General features: G+C 37.5%; 1 protein-coding gene across 1 annotated transcript in view; it reads right to left on the reverse strand.

Moving 5' to 3' along the window:
* Positions 1–20932, reverse strand: part of sh3gl1b (SH3-domain GRB2-like 1b) — a 139659-nt gene that overhangs the window by 25161 nt on the left and 93566 nt on the right. The window contains exon 7 of the mRNA XM_063032432.1: positions 20483–20586. Within this exon, the coding sequence (XP_062888502.1) occupies positions 20483–20586 (104 nt within the window). The remainder of the gene's footprint in view (positions 1–20482; positions 20587–20932) is intronic.

Here is a 20932-nt window from a genome sequence, read left to right on the forward strand (position 1 = left end):
TGTGTATTTTAATTGAGCTACCTTTTTTTTTACTTTTTTACTGTTTTACAATTAGCTGATCCTTTTCATATTTATACCTTTTTTTTTAGGGAGCGTATACCGGAAGTCATGGGGGTAGTTTTAGCGCTTGCTTCTTTCTGGCGGGTCTGCTTTAGATTTTGCCTTGGGGTCTTGGGGCGGGGTGGTGGGAGGGGCTTCACGTTTTAGTTTGTTTCTCTTTGGGCTATATACATTATTGAAGTACTGGTTGCGTCCTTTTTCCCGGTATCTTTTGTATGTTCTGTTTCCTCTCCGGGTTTGTGGGTCGCGCCTATCGTCAATCCTCCTTGTTGTGGGTTGACTTTAGGATTTATGGAGTCTATTATTAATTTTGTCTCCTGGAATACTAACGGTCTTAATCATCCTATTAAAAGGAAAAAAGTTTTTAAAGTGTTCCAGAGACTTAAAGTACATATTTTATTTTTACAAGAGACCCATGTACGGAGGGGGGACAGACTACGTTTTTTCAAATTCTGGAAGGGACAACAATTTCATTCGAACTCCAATGCTAAGATTCGAGGCGTCTCTATTTTATAGATTCCTCAGTTACTTTTATACAACAGGATATTATCTCTGATCCGAATGGTAGATTTTTATTGGTTAGTGGTTTACTATTTAATAAAAAAGTAGTTTTGGTTAATGTTTATGCTCCTGATATGGATTGTCCGGAATTTTATAAATCATTGTTTGATCAGTTTCCGAATTTGAACGAGTTTTCATTGATCTGGGGCGGAGATCTTAATACCTGTTTGTCTCCAGCTTTGGACCGTTCGGCTCCTTTACGGACTTTACCTAATAAATCTGCAAATCTGATTAATTTTTTCCTTTCTGATTCTGGGTCGACGGACATTTGGCGTTTTCTGCATCCTCAGGAAAAAGATTTTTCCTTCTTTTCACATGTTCATCATACCTATTCAAGAATTGATTATTTTTTCATTGATTCTCGTCTTATTCCTTCAGTGATTAAATGTGATTATGATTCTATAACCATTTCGGATCATGCTCCACTTAAGCTTTCTATTAAAATTATGGCCAATATACCAAATAATAGACAATGGCGTTTTAATTCGCTGTTGCTTCAGGACTCGGACTTTGTTAATTTTATGAATGAACAGATTGAGCTTTTTTTTACAATTAACCATACAGAAGATATTTCGGTTAACACTCTTTGGGACACTTTTAAAGCCTATATACGGGGTCAGATTATTTCGTATTCTGTTGCTTTGAGGAAGAAACAGAAGCAGGAGGAGATGGTAATTGTGGACAAGATTAAAGAAATTGATAAGAAATATGTTATGGCTCCTTCTGAGGAGTTATACAAACAAAGAACTGAACTTCAAATGGAACACAGTTTACTACTCTCGTCCTCGATTGTAAACCAATTAAAGAAAACAAGAAGTGACTTTTATGTTCACAGTGACAAAATTGGCAAGCTGCTGGCTAATCAATTGAAATCTAATTATGTTAAATCTCAAATCAATCAGATTTATAACCAAAATGATCGATTGATACTGGATCATGTGGGGATTAATCAAACCTTTTGTGATTTTTATTCTTCTTTATATCAATCAGAGTCTCCTCGAGATTCTAAATATATGAATGATTTTTTAGATAAGTTAGACTTCCCTCAGATTTCACAGGATATGTCTTCTTTATTAGATACTTCCATTACAATGGATGAGATTAAGAATGTTATTTTTTCTATGAATCTGGGGAAAGCTCCTGGCCCTGATGGGTTTACCGTTGAATTTTATAAATGTTTTGCTTCTTTATTGATTCCTTGGCTCTGTAGGGTTTTTGAGGCTTCTTTGAAGTTTTTTCTAAGGTATTAGCAAATAGACTAGAAAAAGTACTTCCTTCTATTATTTCGGAAGACCAAATGGGTTTTATTAAAGGTCGTTACTCTTTTTATAATATTCGTACATTGTTAAATATCGTTTATACTCCCTCACAAAATGTTCCTGAGTGTGTTATTTCTTTAGATGCCGAGAAAGCTTTTGATAGAGTAGAATGGCCTTATTTATTTAAGGTGCTTGAAATGTTTAATTTTAGCTTGAAATTTATATCCTGGATTAAACTGTTATATCATTCCCCTGTAGCCTCGGTTCGTACTAACTCTTTAAACTCACCTTTTTTTCCTCTCTTTCGTGGTACTCGACAAGGCTGTCCTCTTAGTCCCCTATTATTTGATATTGCATTAGAACCTCTTGCAATTGCTATTCGAGAATCTTCAAATATTACTGGGATAACTCGGGGATTAAAGTCCCATAAATTATCACTCTATGCTGATGATTTACTTTTATATATTTCTAATCCTGAGAAATCCATTCCTGCTGTTTTAGAGTTATTAGCACAATTTGGTCTTTTCTCAGGTTATAAATTAAATCTTAGTAAGAGTGAACTTTTTCCGATTAATAAACATCTTCCCTTATATTATAAATTTCCATTTAAATTGATTAATAATTACTTTTCATATCTTGGGATTAAAATTACTTGTAAATACAAAGATTTATTTAAGACTAACTTTTTACCATTAATAGACCATATTACTCAACTTTCATCTAAATGGTTTCCCTTATATTTAACTTTGATTGGTCGTATTAATGCAGTTAAGATGTTTTTTTTGCCAAAATTTTTATATGTGTTTCAGGCATTACCAATTTTCATTCCAAAATCTTTTTTTGATAAAGTTGACTCTAAAATTTCTTCATTTATTTGGCAGAATAAGAATCCGAGACTGGGTAAAATACATTTACAGAAAGCTAAGAGAGATGGAGGTTTAGCATTACCTAACTTTAGATTCTATTATTGGGCTATTAATATTCGACATATGAAATTTTGGTTACTTGACCAGGACATACTATCTATTCCTAAATGGGTAGCATTGGAATTACAATCTGTTCAGGGTTATACACTTGGTTCTATTTTAGGCTCCTCTCTCCCTTTTGATTCGAAACGTCTTAAGCAGATCTCTAACCCGATAGTTAAATATGCTTTGAGCATTTGGTTTCAATTCAGAAAATTTTTTGATCTTAATCAATTCGGGTTAGCGATTCCTATTTTAGGTAACATATTTTTTCCTCCCTCTTTTACGGATCGCGCTTTTCAAACTTGGAAGACTAAGGGTATTTTACGGTTTTTGGATTTATTTTTAGATGGTTCCCTTATGTCTTTTGAACAATTATCTAATAAATATAACTTATCAAGAATACATTTTTTTAGATATTTACAAGTTAGAAATTTCCTAAGTACTATACTTTCTTCCTTTCCAATGCTTCCTCCTACATATACTTTAGATTCGATAATTAACCTTAATCCATGTCAGAAAGGTGCATCGGCTATGATTTATAATATTATTATGAAACTTAGGAAAGCTCCATTTGATAAGATTAGGGTAGATTGGGAACAGGAATTGGGGCTTACCATTTCTGTGGATGATTGGGGGCAGATTTTACAATAAGTTAATACTTCCTCTATTTGTGCTAAACATTCCCTAATTCAATTTAAAGTGGTTCATAGAGCACATATGTCCAAAGATAAGTTAGCGCGTTTTTACTCGCATATTAATCCTTTCTGTGATAGATGTTCGGGGCAGATAGCCTCTTTAACTCATATGTTTTGGTCTTGCCCTACTTTGGAAACTTTTTGGAGAGATATTTTCAATATTATTTCTAAGGTATTAAATATAGATATCTCTCCTCACCCTATTACTGCTATCTTTGGACTACCTAAAATTTCTAGTAATCTTTCCCCTTCAGCCCGTAGAATGATTGCATTTCTTACTTTAATGGCGAAAAGATGTATTTTACAACATTGGAAAGAGCTTAATGCTCCAACTACCTTTTTTTGGTTTTCTCAGACGATTTTATGTTTGAATTTGGAGAAAATTAGAAGTAACCTTTATGATTCTTCATTTAAATTTGAACAGATTTGGGGACCTTTTATTCGATATTTTCATTTAATGTAATATTTACCCTTCTTGTTTTTTTTCACTGTTTTTAATGGAGGTCGGGATTGAGGACATAATTTTAAGTTTAACTCTGTTTGGTTTCAAGTTAGCCCATTGCTTTGCCTTGCTTTTAGTTAGCTGCACGGTGGGTTTTTTTTGGGGGTTTTTTTTTTCTTTTTTTTTCCATTGATATATAAAAAATTTAGTATACTATTATGTTATCTTGGTTTCTTATGTTTAAATTACATTGTTTGTAGTATTTTTTTTTGGTATTGATATCTTTTGGAATTTTATTATACTTTAACATTGTATTAATGTTTATATGGCTTACCTTTTTGTATACTTACTCAATAAAAAGATTTAAAAAGAAAGAAATTAATCTTTACTTTCATTAACTAATTGCCCAAAAATGGTTTAACACAACACAGTATACTTGCTGACACTCCAGACAGCTAAACATTCAAGAGACTTTAATCATGAGATGAGATGAGATGACACAACAGCAACACAAAATATTTAACAGATAAGAGAAAGTAAGTTCAGAGCATTTCAATAAAGACGAAGTGAGAAATAGGTTTGTTGACAAGAACCAAATTGGTAATTCTGCAACTCGTAACTAAGGGAAATAAGAATTTCAATAGTGAAATACAATCCAGCAACAACTTCTCCATGCAAACCCAGATGAAACAGAAACTTTGGCTTTAATAATTGAACCTAATGACTGTGTGCTGTAGTAGCTACAACTTCTGCAAGTTGTGCATAATTAAAGGAACCACCACCTTCAAATAAAAATATCAAAATATGGCCTAGAGCAGAGCTCAAAGCCTGTAATATTAATATGTTTGAATGATTCCTGTGCAGTATCTGATTACTCTCAAACTTTCTTTCCACATCTCGGCCCCACACTGGCAAATAGAAGATAAGACTATAATTGTATACCTCGTATGCTTGGTGTGGAATATTTAATTAAATAAATATTTCATGAATTGAAAAAAGCATTATAGAAGTTTCACTTAGAAAGGTTGACATGGTAGCATAGTGGTGAGCGTCACGCTTTACAGAGCCAGTGATTGGAAGATCAGGGTTCAATTTCCGCCACTGTCTGTAAGGGGTTGTACTTTCTCCCTGTGAACATGTGGGTTTTCTCCAGGGTGTTCTGGTTTCCACCTACATTCCAAAAGATGTCCTGGTTAGGGTTAGTAAGTTGTGGACACCAGAAGTTGGCACCAGAAGTATAGCAACACTTACAGGCTGCCCCTCAGAACATCCTCCAACTGTGCCGGTCATTGACGTATGATCATTGATGCATTGACGTGATGCTTTTCACTGTTTGTTTCGATATACATTTGACAAATACAGCTAATCCTTAATCTTTAAACACACTGAACAAAAAAATGCCCCAAAGTATTTTGTTACTTCAATGTGTATTGATATCTAACAGCAAATATGCTGCTAAACTGTCCATAAATTCCACAAATCAGCAAACAATGAACAATTAAATTACTTCAAAGAATACTGTTTGACGGATTAATGCTGATCAGGATTATCTGGAGAACCTGTTGTTCTTCAAATAGTGCCATGGAAATTTCACTAAAAGTTCAACCAGCAGAATTTTCATCTGAAGGTCAACTTCTCAAACGATAACAAGCCTCCCCTAAGGCTCCACCCCCCCCACCACCACCCTACCATTTTCTTCTGGCTGCAATGGAGGGGAGGTACAAACAAGGCATTTGGAACCCATTACCTTGTGATCCAGAAATGAGTATGCTCCATACAGAGGTAAATTGATGCTATTTGTGTATATTACATTATGCATCATTAATTACTAACCATTTCAGATGCTTCCAATATAATTTTCACCAGAAGCACAAACACTTGTTGCAGTCCAGAACAGTTATTTCTGGAATGAATTTGGTGGAGCACCGTATCATCTGATCTGTTAATAGAAACTGACTGTAATTACAATAGCATGGTAATCTCTGCACAATACTTCTATTCTTAGGCTACACCCTCGGTGTGGTTTTCTGTCATTTCTTTGTGAGTTTTTTGGGCAGATTTAGAAATAAAGTCAATTTGTGTTGATGGAACAGGCTCATCAATCAAAAAGGTTGATGTTGGTATTTATTCAACACATCCAAGCTAGTTATTGCAACAAAATGCAGAAATTTTCATCAGTGAGAGTTCCACCAGGGGTTTCAGCAAACAAACTTGGCTATTTAGAGACAACAGATTATACGCAATATTTTGTTATACCATTTATCCACTTCTCCCTCCCCCCTGAAAATTAATATACTTACGATCTGGAATATGGATGCAAAGACCAGTCATTTCTCTATACTCCCATTTTTTCACTCAACTTTTCAGTTTTCCTCTGACATGTCCAGATGGACCACTGGCTAACAATCTGCTAAGGAAGTCACCAAAGTTGAATTATGATCCTGTCCTTGCCAGACATCCATTTTCAAAAGAGGATAGGAGCTAAAAGTCTTCAGCTTAGTTTCAGAAGCAGTGAGAGATCCCCACCATCGGTAGTATCTATAGGAGGTGCTCAAGAAGGCAACATCCAAAGATTCCCACCATCTGGACCATGTTATCTTTTCACAGCTACTACTGGGCAGTACTAGGAGGTACAGAAGGCTGAAGTCCCAACACAATTATGTTCAAGAACAGCTACTTCCCTTCAACCATTTGTTTGCTGAACCAACCAGCACAACCCTAATCAGCAGTCCAGCAACACCATGATGCTTTGATCATTTTGCACTAAAATGGCTTAGTAGTTGTTTTCTTCTAATTGTATTCTTACTGTAAAAATTGAAAACAATGTTTTTCTTGTGAATGTTGTTTATATGATGCTTCAGGTCTGTGATGCTGCTACAAATAAGTCTTTGTTTGCATGTATGCATATGATGATGACTTAGGGATAATACACCACCACCTTATGTTGCCAAGGATATTAGCACCATATAAAGTACAAGATTTGAATCTACTCTTGCTCAGTTACATCAATTACATGGACTGTGATTTTTGGTCAGTATGGAAATGCATTCTAGAAGTTGGTTCTATTCAATCGTTGGAACTAGTTGGTTGAAACTGGATAACACAAAGTTACTAATACTTGTTAAGGTCTGATAACTACAAGAAAAACAACTTTTTAAATTATTGCCAGGGATAGAAAGAGATGTTCTATTGATGTGCATTTCAATTGAATCAGACTGGGATTGGTGGTCAAACTATCAGAAGTTAAAGGTAGAAGTGAATCAAAGAAAAGGTCTATAAAACTGTCAAATAAAATAATAAATCCAAAAACAGTGAAAATTTCAGATTTCAAAGGACATGGAAGAGTACAGCACAGGAACAGACCCTTCAGCCCACAATGTTCTGCTGAAATAATCATATACCCAACTGAACTAATCCCTTCTTGCTACACAATGTCCATATCCTTCCATTTATTGCACTTTCATGGTCCCACCTGACAGTCTGTGCAAAAAAATTCAAAAAAAATCAATCCTCAAAAAAATTCAATCAGGCTTGTAAGGCACAACCTGCCTTTGACAAAGCCATGCTGACTATTGCTAATCATATCTCTCTGGCATTAACCCATTTCAATCCTGGGAGAAAGATACCGCTTGTCTACTTTCTCTTTGCATGTCATAATCTTATAAACCTCTATCAGATCTCCCCTTGGCCTCTGCTGGACCAGATTAAAAAAAAACACTAGTATATCAAACCTCTCACTTGCCCTCCAATGCACACAGCATCCTGGTAAAATTTTACACCTTCTCCAAACCTCAATCGTTCCAGTAATGGGACAACCAGGACCAAATGCAAAACTGTAAATGCAGCCTGGAGTTTATAAAGCTACACTATAACTCTATGATTGTTGAAACTCAATTTCTCAACTATTAAAGGCAAGCACGCCATATACCTTCTATACCACCCTGTCAACCTGTGTCGCCACTTTCAGGTACAATGGACCTGGACCCCAGGATCCTTCTGCACATTAAAACTTAAGGGTCTTGCCATTAACAGTGAACTGGCTCTTTGCATTTAATCTTCCAAAATGAACACTTCACTACTGTCTGGGTTAAGTGCCATCTGCCATTCTTCCATCTATATCTGCAATTTATCTATATCCTGCTGTATCCTTTGTCAGTCTTCTATAATATCCACACCACCAATCTTCATATCTTCAGCAAACATATTAACCTATGTTTTCATCCATGTCATTTAGATACATCATAAACAGCAGAGGTCCCAGTACAGACCCTTGTGGAACAACAGTAGTCACAGACCTCCAAACAGATTAAGTCCCATTAACCAATATCCTCTGTCATCTATGGACAAGTTAACTCTGAACCCAAATGACCAAATCATCTTGGATCTCATGCATCTTAAATCTTTTGGATGAATGTCCCATGAGGGGACTTGTCAAATGTCTTACTAAAATCTATGAAGACAACATCTGCAGCTCTACCTTCATCAATCAATAAGACATTATTTGCTCTGCACAAAGCCATGCTGACTGTCCTTAATTAGGCCATGGTTTTCAAAATGTTATCCCTAAGAATCCTCTCCCTACCAAAGACGAAACAATCAAGGAATTGATACGGAGGTGAAGCGAAACATGAGTTTAGGCTCATACAAAACAGATGGATTGTTCCAGCCTTTGCAGATATGTGAAAAGGAAAAAAGTAATAAATGCTAAAGTGTGCCATTTACAGACTGCAACAGAAAGTTGGCAAATAAGCAAATGGAAGAGAAATTTAATAAGTATTTTGATTAAGCTTCATATTTAGCAAATTCAAAGAAATTAACATTCGTAAAAAACTTGTATTGGAAAAATTAATGGGGTTGAAATAAGAAATTAAGAAGATGACATAGGATGTGCCCTATATCCTATGATTTTGAAGGGTCCGGCTATGGAAATGGTGAGCATATTGGTTGCCATCTTCTAAAATTGCAGAGAATTTGCAATGGTTCCCTTATATCAGAAGGTAGCAATTATAACTGCACTAAATCCAGAAAAAAAAGTACCTCAAAACTAGTTAACTTTATCCGTTTCAGGAAAATGCTAAAATCTATGAAGTCAGTAGTAGCAGGGCTTGCTGAAAGTAGGAATTTGTGAATGGAAAATCATGTTTAATAAATCTGATTTTTTGTTTGAGGTTGTTTGAAATCAAAGTGAAACAACTGGTATTTGGACTCTACTTAGATACACTAGATTTTGTTAGACAAATTAAAGCACATGATATCAGAAATAATATATTGACATGGATTGAGGACTGGTTCACAAAAAGAAAACTGTAATAATAAGTGGGTCTTTTTCAGGTTATGAGGCTGTAAATATTGGGATGCTGCAAGGATTAGTACTGGGCACTCAACTGTTCACAATCTATATCATTGATCTGGATGAATGAATCAAGTACAGTGCAAGAAAATTACATAATGCTGTATTCTGGTGCAAAAAATTTCCTCCATTAACAGAATCAGAATTGGGTTTAATATCGCTGGCATAGGTTATGAAAATTGTTTTTGTGGCATCAGTATACTGAAATAGATAATTAAAAAGCTAAATATATAAATTAAATAACTAGTACAAAAAGAGAGCAAAAATAGTGAGGTAGTGTACATGGGTTCACTGGTCATTAAGAAATCTGATAGCAGAGTGGAAGAAGATGTTCCTGAAACATTGTGTGTGTCTTCAGGCTCCTGTACCACCTGCTTGATGGTGGCAGTGAGAAGAGGGCATGTCCTAGGTAATAGGGGTCCTCAATGTAGGATGTCACCTTTGAGGCATCATGTTATGAAGGTCTCCTTGATGCTGGATAGGCTAGTGCCCATGATAGAGCTGGCCGAATTTACAATTTTCTGCAGTGTTTTCCAGTTTCGTGCAGTGGTCCCTCCATACCAGATGGTGATACAACCAGTCACAATGCTCTCCATGGTACATCTGGAGAAATTTCCGGTGTTTTTGGTGACATATCAATTCTCCTCAAACTCCGAATGAACTGTAGCCGCTGTTGTGCCTTTTTTGTATTTGCATCAATATGTTGGGCCCAGGTTAGATCTTCAGAGATATTGACATCTAGAAGCTTGAAACCACTCACCCTTTCCACTGCTGAGCTCTTGATGAGGACTGGTGTGTTCCCTCTGCTTACACTTCCTGAAGTCCACGATCAATCCCTTGGTCTTGCTGAAGGTGAGTGCAAGATTGTTGTTGCAATACCCCTCAACCAGCTGATCTATCACACTGATGTACGCTCCCTCATCATTATCTGAAATTCTGCCAACAATAGTTGTGTCATCAGGAAATGTCGTTTGAGCTGTGCTTAGCCTCAGTTGTGGGTGTGGAGAGAGTAGAGCTGTGGCTAAACACACATCACTGAGGTGTGTCAGTGTTGATTATCAGCAAGGTTGACATGTTATTTACTATCTCCATTGACTGTGGTCTTCCAGTGAGGAAGGACAGGATTCAGTTGCAGAGGGTTCCACTTATCATCTTTCTTAACATAACAGATTCCAGCATTTGTAGCCTCTTTCTCCACCTATTACATTCCAGCCCCTTTTCTTCCCTGTCCCAACATGGATCCATCAGCTTCCCCCCGCCACCCCCTCTCCTTATGTCTCTCCCTATCAGCCACTATCTCACAACTCCGCCTCCTCCAACTGGCTTCATCTGCCCACTTCCTTTCTCACCAGTTATACCCATCACCTGCTAACTCCTGACTCATCCTTTTATTCTGTCCATCTCAATCCAATATCACTCCAGTCTCAACTCAAAATGTAAACTATAAATCGGCCTCCACAGACGCTGCCTGACTCATTGAGTTCCTCCAGTAGTTTGTTTTTGGCTTAAGTGCAATATATCCAGTTTTGCTGACAATGCTAAGCTTGACAGCCATATAAGCAATGAAGAGATACAGAAAGGCACAGAGAGAACTCTGACAGACTAAGTGGGCAACAATATGACAAATGGAATATAATGTGAAAAAAAGGTGTGAAATCATCAAAAGTTGTCAGTACTTATTAAATGGTGAGATTAAAAATTGCTTTTGCAGAGGGTCTTGGGTTAATATTCAGATTCAGTGGGCAATTGGGAAGTCAAATGCTGTATTACTCTTTATTGTAAATAAATGTGATGTAACAACTAAGGACTTCTTGATCTAATTACAGAGCCCTAGTGAGACCTTCCTATCTAAGGATACAATTATGACAACAAAGTGCAAAAGTAGTTCACTGGATTGAGTCCTGAAATGGCATGCTCGACACAAGGTGAACAGGCATACAGACTGGTGTCAAATTGCAAATCTCAATAATGCAAAGGTAAATCTCAAATTTGTAATTTTTCATCAAGTCACAATAAAGAAAGCATATGAATATAATCAGGAGTACAATATTTGGCCCCTTCCACTATTTAAGTAAGATTATCTCAACATCACTTTCCTACATTAACCCAATACTGGGTATTTTATTTTATTTTAGAAAACGGGAGATGATATAATTGAAATGCACAATATTTTCAGAGTTTGACAATGTGGATTTAGGGTTGAAGTTTTCTCCCACTGTTGTGTCTAAAACCTGAAGTCAGCTTCAAACTAAGAAGCTGGCCATTCAGTTCAAATGAGAAAAAAAATCATTCAGGAAATGTGGAAACATTGGAATTTAATGAAAACAGTAGAAGTTCAGTTGCTGAGCATCTTCAAGATCAACAGATTTTTAGATTTCACTAGACAACGGGGTGACCCGTTGGGGCACCCTTTGAGAGAAGGGTATTGCAGTCTGATGTGACCAGAATGAACATTAAATTTTCCTGAATGCTACTGGTATTGCTTTGTTTTGGAAATTGAAGTAGAAAACCTCAGTTTATTAAAGAAGAATGATGCGTAGCTCCTCCTCATTTAACGAAGGACACTTTTGATGGCATCATTTCTGGTTTATCTGCCACCCTTGTGCCTCTCATTGTCATTCTGGAGACGTGCAGTCCTTTCATTCCCCCGTCTCTTCATCTCTTCAGTTTGTTCTTTGTCTCTGATCCTGGAGACGTGCACTTCTCAGCTCCTTTGTCTCTTCCTCTCTCTCCTCCTTCTGTGCCTGTTTTTGTCATTCTGGAGACATGGAGCCCTTTCATCCCCCCGTCTCTTCATCTCTTCCGCTGTTTGTTGTTTGTCTCTGATCCTGGAGACGTGCATGCCTCTTCTGTCTCTTCTTCTCTCATCTTTTTTTGTCCTGACTCTTTGATCCTGGAGTCGTGCAGCCCTGGCCTCATCCGATTCTTGCTCTCTTCCTCTCCTTGCCACTTCCCGAAGACGTTTGGCGTCATCTCTTGACGATAAAGTCCCCCTTCCCTTTCCACGCGGCATAATTAGGCTGACCATTTGTTTTTCACCCTATTGCTGGATAGAAGATACGAAGCACTAACACCAAAGGATGCTGATTATTCTTGATGATGTGGTTGGCGCTCTCCTAAATGGACGTGATATAGTCATCGCTGTCCTCTGACTGCAGCAAAGGGTTTTATGGGTGTCTCGGAGTACGTCATTACAATAAGATTTAATTATCTCTTATTGATGGGTGGCAGCTAGATCAGTCCCAATCCTGCACATGCTGATGGCGATTAGCAGAATGTGATCCCTCGAAATAGAGCTGCCCTGCTCTTTTACTCCGGTAGGTGTCGCCGCAGAGGCTGGCCGTGCGCATGCATCGGGCTGTCGCGTCACGATTTCCATGATGGCAGATCGGCTCTCGGGTGAAAGCGCGCTTGTTGATTTTGGCGAATGAACAATTTTATACGAATATTTAACCCTGAACTTTGCCTGCATTCTGTAAGTTAGCGCATTTTAATTCGGTTTAGCCAAATAAAAGTGCCGCTGTAATGCACAGTTTGCGCTAATTGGAAGTCACAAACAGACAGACAGAGCATGAGTGTTTTAGTAGTATATAGATAGATGATTTTATTTCTTATGTTCTCACGTTTTTATAAACCACATGAACCAAAACAGCAAAGTTAGCTTTCATTTCTTCTGACAGGAATGAAAATTCTAAACTCTATGGAATTCAGTCTACATTACGATACAATTAGTTTCAGCACAAAAACTATCACATTTCCACCAGCTTGTTTAAAAATTGCAAAGAAAATCTTATAACAATGTATTTTCTATGAGAATGAAATATTTCCTATACAAGTTAGCTAATACTTTAATAGTGGTTATATCAATTTGGTTTCTTGTGGAAAATTTATCACAGAACATGATCAACATTTACATAACTACTTTAATTTTTAAAAGTTCCAAGGTCTAAATGTAAAAGTACATATAATCAATAGAAACTTGAATTCTACAGGCTTGATTAATGAAGCTCAATAACAAAGTGCCAATTCAAATTGGAGTAATTTTCAGACCTCAGTCACAATTGAACTATTTTTAATATGAAGGTACCTACACTACAGTGATGTCAAGTTGACTCAAACTCCAAGCTAGCGATCCCCAACCACCGGGCTGTGGACCGGTACCGGGCCGCAGAGCATGCGCTACCGGGCCGTGAGGAAACGATATGATTTGGCAATATGAGTCAGCTGCACTTTTCCTCATTCCCTGTCACGCCCACTGTTGAGCTTGAATGCACGCGAGGTCATTACCCGCACGTCATCCAGGTCAGCGCGGGAAGAAGATCAACTCCTCGAGCTTGCAAATGACGATGGGCTGAAATGTTTGACATAACATCTCTGCCAGTATTCCAGATCAAAGTGAAGGCCTTCCTGAGATAGCCATGAAAGCACTGAAAACGTTGCTTCCATTTCCAACACATCTCTGCAATGAATGCAACGAAAATTAAATTGTGGAATAGACTGGACATAAGGAACCCCCTTCAAGTATCGCTGTCTCCCATCACCCCTCGATAGGACCGTCTTGTTGCAGGGAACAAGTGTTCAGCCCAGGGCTCCCATTGATTTAGCAATATTTGTGTGTTGCAATGATTTTATATGTTCATACGGGGAAAATATGTCCTGTGTGTTTAATATCCAAACGTTACTTAAAATGTTATGATGCTATTGACTTACAAGTGACTCGTATAACAATTACAGCATGGAAACAGGCCAGCTTGGCCCTTCTAGTCCGTGCCGAACGCTACCCTCACCTAGTCCCACCGACCTGCACTCAGCCCATAACCCTCCATTCCTTCCCTGTCCATATACCCATCCAATTTTTCTTTAAATGATAATATCGAACCTGCCTCTACCACTTCTACTGGAAGTTCATTCAACACTTACTTCAAGCTCCCCTGTCCTCCCCGATAATTGATTTATCTAATCTAATATTCATACGAGGAAAATATGCGCTGTGTTTTAATATTAAATCGGTTAGATAAACCCTTTTAGAAACGAAATTGAGTGTACTAGCCACTTATCACCTATATTCCGGTCGTGATTAACACCACCCCCCGAACAGAATCGCCAAAAACAATATATAGGAAAAAAAAATCGGCCTGTACATGCATGCGCACTGGTGACCGCGCAAGGCTTCATGGTCATTGTAGTCTTTCTCGGGGTAAACCCAACGTATTTGACTGCTACTCTTGTCCTTTGGCAACCCTACCCGCTCCCCACCGCCGCCCCCCCCGCCCCCGCGTCGGCCGGTCTGCAAGAATATTGTCAATATTAAACTGGTCCGCAGTGCAAAAAAGTTTGGGGACCCCTGCTGTAAGCAGTATTAACAAATGTAAATGATCTCACAATTTCGTGCCCCTCATGACACTAGCTTCTATTATAGCAGTTCACAGCAGATCACAATTCCAAAGATACTCGAGGCAATTGTGAGCATAAGCCTGTATCAGAATCAGATTTAATATCACTGGCATGAAATTTGTTGTATACATGGTGGTGTACTTGGGTTCATTACCCATTCAGAACTCTGATAGCGGAGAGGAAGAAGCTGTTCCTGAAAATGTTGAGTGTGTGCCTTCAGACTCATACCTTCTCCTTGATGGAAGCAATGAGAAGAGGGCATATCCTTTTATATTGTTCAGTCCACTGACTCAAAGTAGTCTTAAGTGCTCCTCTGCCTCCCTTCACCGTAACTTGGTCTTCACGACTGGTGCTGCGGTCTTTAGTCTCCACCTGTACACCGAGAGTAGGAGTACAGCTAGGTGATTGGACTTTCCAAAGTGTGGGCGTGGGATGGCATGGTAAGTGTTTTTGATGGTGGAAGAACAGTGGTCAAGTGTGTTGGCTCCTCTGGTTCCACAGGTGATGTGTGTTGGTGGTAGTTATTCAGGGATGTCTTCAAGCTCTCCTGGTTGAAATTCCCCACAATGATAGGGAAGGCATCAGGGTGCGTTGTTTCATGACAGCTGATCATGGTGCTCAGCTCCTCCAGTGCCTTTCTGACATTGGCCAGAGTTGTAATGTACACCATGACCAGGATGATGGCAGAAAACTCCTTCGGCAGATAAAATGGACAATGCTGCACCACTAGATATTCCAGGTCAGGTGAACAGGATTGAAACATACTACTATGTCTGTGCACACAATGAGTTGATCATGAAGCATACTCATCTTGTCTATCTTTAAAAGACTGAGCTGTCTTGCCTTTGCAGTGTAGGTGAAGCCTTTGGGTTGCAGTGCTGCTTCCAAAATGGCAGGGGTGAGCCATATTTCCATGAAGCAAATACATACCAGTCCCTGATGTCTCTCTGCTACTGCAATCTTACTCTGAGATTTTAAATTTGTTTTTCCAGAGACAGTACATTCGCCAGCAGGATGGGATGATCAGGAGTAGGGTCTAAAGGCTATGCATTTTAATTAAACCAACAGTCCAACATGCCTTTCTCTCTTCCTTTTTCTTAAAGGGGAATTGCACAACTGACATGAGTCTGCCAATTTTGAAGATCGATAGATTTTTAAATTGTCTTAAAATGATGGTGCTTATCAAAAGTACCTGTAACTGTGAACTTCAGCTGTCATGGTCCCAAATTGGAATTTTTGACGATTCCCATCGGAGATGCACGCAGAGTCACCACATTTTGGCACCATCTTGTATTGCAAAATTGATACTAGGCTCTTTGTTCACTTTTGGTTTCATAACCAACCCGACGTTACCCTAACCAGTCATTCGTATATTAGCAAATGTCATCCTATAATGATCAGATCAAGGAATTCTTAGTTTACAATGGAAATTGAATTGTGTTGGACTTTCTGTGGTATGTTCCACTAAGAATCTAAACAAAATTGTAGAACTGTACTGCCGTGACTTGTAAAACAGCTTCTTTTCTAACTATTTTTCATTTTGTTATTTGGTTTTTCAAGGAAAAATTTTGTTCTTAGCTAATTTGCTTCCTCAGAAATTAAGGTGTATAATAAATCCCAAATTACAGGATTAATTACAGCTGTATTCATATATTTATAATATTGCACATTGCATGCATGGAAAAGAACCACCAACTCAAAATGCTAATGTCTGGAACAACTTACATCCACTTGGAGGTAGGTGATGGCTCATTTCAACAAAAAGACAGAATATTTACTTGGTATGGTTGCAAACTGTTAACATTTCAAGATGCCATTGATAATTTATTAGTGATTGGAAACCAAATAAAATGTATGAAAGAAATAAAAGCAGTGTAGAATAAGGAGAGCCAGGAATGTGAGAGGAAAGAAAGTTAATAAACCTAAAAGAACAGAAAAGTATTTGACAAGTTTATTATGACATGAGAAATCACTGTCAACTGACAAGAACAACAATTGTAACAAAGACAATAAGAGATCTTCCTATTTAGTTGGGAGAGAATACTAAGCTACACTGGCTGAACAAAGTTAGTCATTCACTGAAGTGCACACATTGGTGCCAGACATGCTTGATTCAACCTATTGCCCACACTTAGGTTGCATGAACCCTGGCTGCACTAATCCCTTGCAGCTATGTGGCTTCCAGTGACCTGGAGGTCACAGTTCCATGACTGTCCTATGAGTGGAATAGACTCCAAGTAGTGACAAGGCCTTCAAGCAGTGATATCCAAGATCCACATTTTTCACATGTCAAAGGTCTGTTTCAGTGCCAGTGAATGTCTCTGATTATCAGCTCATTCTCTACCTCCACAAAGTTACAGAAATGCGGAACATGCTGATGTGCACACGACAATTGATCCACAATTCACTATAATATTGCCAGCCATTATCAGAAGGCAGCCCACTACAGAATACTAGAAAATAATGTTGAAAATACAGCTTTCACAAACATTCAATTCAAAACTAGTTATGAACTACCAAAATGGAGAATATTGTATGTAGTATTGAAATCCATCAAGAAAAATAAATGCATACAAAGATTATTAACAAACATTCTGAACAGTCAGCAGGGAGGTGCCTGGAATATGAAAATACATGCAAGTAAATGCAACTTTTTCTGTTTAGAAAAATTAAATTAAATTTCAAGACAACGTGCATGATTTGAATTCTGCGACATAGCTGATAGCCATTCCCAGTTGATAAAGAATCCAAACAAGAGGTCATAAATAGAAGCTTAAAAGTATAAGATTTATAAATGAGAAGGTTGACCAATCATTAGGAGAGAAAAATCATGGCAGATTTTGTAAGTAATGCTCAACTATGGCCTAAAAAAGTCATTCCAGAAAGATCTAGTGATGAATGCATTTATATTCTTAACATTAATTTAAATTTTATCAGTCACAGAGGATCTCTGATGTCCAGCAACAATGTCATCAAATAGGCTGAGTACTCGGACGTCAATAAGTAAGTCTAATACAGCAAAAGGTTCAGCTCTTAAAATGTTTTACAGAATACCAATTAAAGGCCATCATACATATGAGATCATAAAAGAAACTCTAACATCTAAGTTTGAAAATTTTGTCAGAATTCTGAAAGATTCAAAAGGGAATTAATGTTATAATTGTAGATTTTCATGAATTAAATTTCACACCTAAATTTACTTTCTCAAAGGTTACAGATGTTCAGTAGTAATCATGGCTTAATATAGCATCATAGTTCCACCTCATTAAACAGGACTTTATTATCATGACTTTTTCATTGAAAGTGGCACATAAAATATTGACAATCTTGTTAAATCAGTGATTTTACTGGTGTGAACATCAACATTTAACCTGTAGAGAAGCAGGGCATTATCAGCAATAAACTCTGGATTTTGCTTTCAACTCCAGTTTTACACTGTTGATAGTGAACAATAATAGTTTTGCCAATGGATCTACAAGAACTGGGCCAATCTTAATATTCAAATTTGATTGACATGTTGTCAGAAGATTAGAAACATATAGAAATGGGCCAGTAAATGAGAGCATTAGCTAGCATAGAGCAAGAAAGTCAAATCTCATCAATATTTGTTGAGTAGTAACATTCGTGGGGAGAAAAAATACAAGTTGAACCACTTAGGAAGAGAGTCAGATTTTTTTTTAAAAGCATGACAGAATGAACATTATTGGTGTTCAATGCTTCCTGTCCTGGTACATGAAACATTGCAAGTTAGTAGGCAGATCAGGAAGACAATTAGAAAGACAAACATTTTATTGGCCTTGAATGTAGAAGAATTTCAGTAGAAGAATATTGACGTATTGTTCTAATTGAATAAAGCCTTTGTAAGAGCTCACTGGAAAACTGATCTGACTCTTCCTACCAAAGGAAGGATAATCTTGTAATCGTGGAAGTGAGGCGAAGGTTCACCACTGAGATGGAGGGTTTATCATTGGAAGAGAGATTATGCAGTTTGGGCCTATACCCTTTAATGAATGAGAGATAAGCTTACTGAAACAATTAAATCTTCACGGGTTTCACTAGATAGATGCAGAGTTACTTCCCAATTGGCTCCTGTGTCTAGAGAAAAGGTTGACAATTCAAAATAAGGTTTTGGCCATTAAAGAATTCCTTAAATCCAAAGGATAGGGAATCATTTAAATTTTCTTTGCAAGGAATTTGTGAAGATCCAGACCCACATGCATATTCAAGGCATGTATTAATCATTTTCAGAGATATGGAGATCATGAAAGAAAGTGACATTGAGATAAAAGATCAGCCATGATTTTCTTGAATGGTGGAATAGACAGACAAATTATTTTGCTTCTATTTCTTATATTTTGTTATGATTAAAAAGTTATAGTCTTTTGATTTCTTTGTGTAGTTCTGGATGCTCTAAACACTTCCAAAATGTGATTTTTAACAAATTTCCCACTTTTGATTGTATAATTTCTGGGCAAAAAGTTTTGAAATTCTCAGGTAGCTTTGAGTTGAATCCCATCTAGTCCATCATTCTTTAAAAGCACATTATCTTCATACATCAATTCCATATCCTCCATTTCCTTTAGTATTCCAAAACATAATAAATGCTACTTTATTTTCCATAATGTAAGGATGACTACCATCAGGAAGTAGAGAATTCCATAGATTCAGAAGCTCCTATGTGTAAACCTGTTCATACCTCATGTAAATAGCTAACCACTTATTCCAAAACTGGATTATTTTTCTGGACTCTTTCGCCAGTGGAAACATCCTCCAAGTATTTACCTTCAGGTATCCTAAGGATCCAAAACACTTCACTACGATCATTCTTCAGAGTTTTAATACACTCAGCTCCTCAGGTTGTGGGAAGGGAATGCCAAAAATCTGACTTCTTTCACATACTTAGGTGTATAAGATGATGAGAGGCATTGATCGTGGGGATAGTCAGAGGATTTTTCCTAAGGCTGAAATGGTCAACACGATAGGGCACAGTTTTAAGGTGCCTGGAAGTAGGTACAGAGGGGATGTCAGGGGTAGATTGTTGTTTTTAGAAATTATATGCAGAGAGTGGTGAGTGCATGGAATGGGCTACCAACGACTGTGGTGGAGGCAGATACGACAGGGTCTTTCAAGAGACTCCTGAATAGGTACATGGACCTTAGAAAAATAGAGGGCTATGGGTACCCTAGGTAATTTCTAAATTAAGTACATGTTCAGCACAGCATTGTGGGCGGAAGGGCCTGTATCGTGCTGTAGGTTTTCTACGTTACTTTCATCAGAAACAACAGGAAAATAGATATCATAATTTTGACTTACTTGACTGCTAGGATAAGTATCTTATCCTGGGGTATGAAATGACACTTTAGTAACACACTTTGCCTTGCTCAAGACCATCAAGTATTCTTTCTACCTTCCATAAGTGAATTTGCCCAAAATATTTAATTGTCTATAAAACACTTTGCAGGTTCTGCAGTTATGAAATGTGCAACACATTCTTAATACACACTTTGTTCCTCAGCCACACATATTCACTGACATTAATCCAATAAACTTTACAACTCTACTCTGCCTCTTCCAATCTGAGTGATTCTGAGAGGTATTGCCAATAATTACAGTAATGACTTGTGTTAATACACATTGTTTTTTAGGCAAACTGTTTTAAATGTGATCTGTAAAGTGCTGGAGCCCAAGCATGTGTTAGTTAACATCAATTTTCATTTCACAATTGGGAATGAGGGCAAATAAATTTGTCTTACCTCTCCTTTAACTTATCAGACAGCTCTTCCAAAATTTGTACAGCTTGTCTATGATAATCCAGCTGTGCCTCCACCAGGGCTGACATTTGGCTCACCTGCTCGATCTGCAAAATAATTTTCCTCTTGTTTAGGTTATTGGAAGTAGATATAAACTGCCAACACCCAAATATCATAAATGACTTCGTTCTCCCATAATGTGGGTGACTCCAATCATAATGGGGGCATAATGTGTAATAACATTTATTGAACAAGGATGAAACATGCATCCAGTTTGTAACATTTATTTTTATTTCTAATAAACCTTTCTTCTTTAGCATTGGTTCAGAATCAACGAAAATGTCTAAGGACCAGATTTATCAGGACCAGGAAACCACATGGGAATCAACTTAAAACTACCTCAGGGGATAATATGACTAACCAGACCCAGTGCTTACCCTATCTCATTCAAAA

The sequence above is a fragment of the Mobula hypostoma genome, chromosome 24, assembly GCF_963921235.1.
Source record: "Mobula hypostoma chromosome 24, sMobHyp1.1, whole genome shotgun sequence".
NCBI classification, from domain to species: Eukaryota; Metazoa; Chordata; class Chondrichthyes; order Myliobatiformes; family Myliobatidae; genus Mobula; species Mobula hypostoma.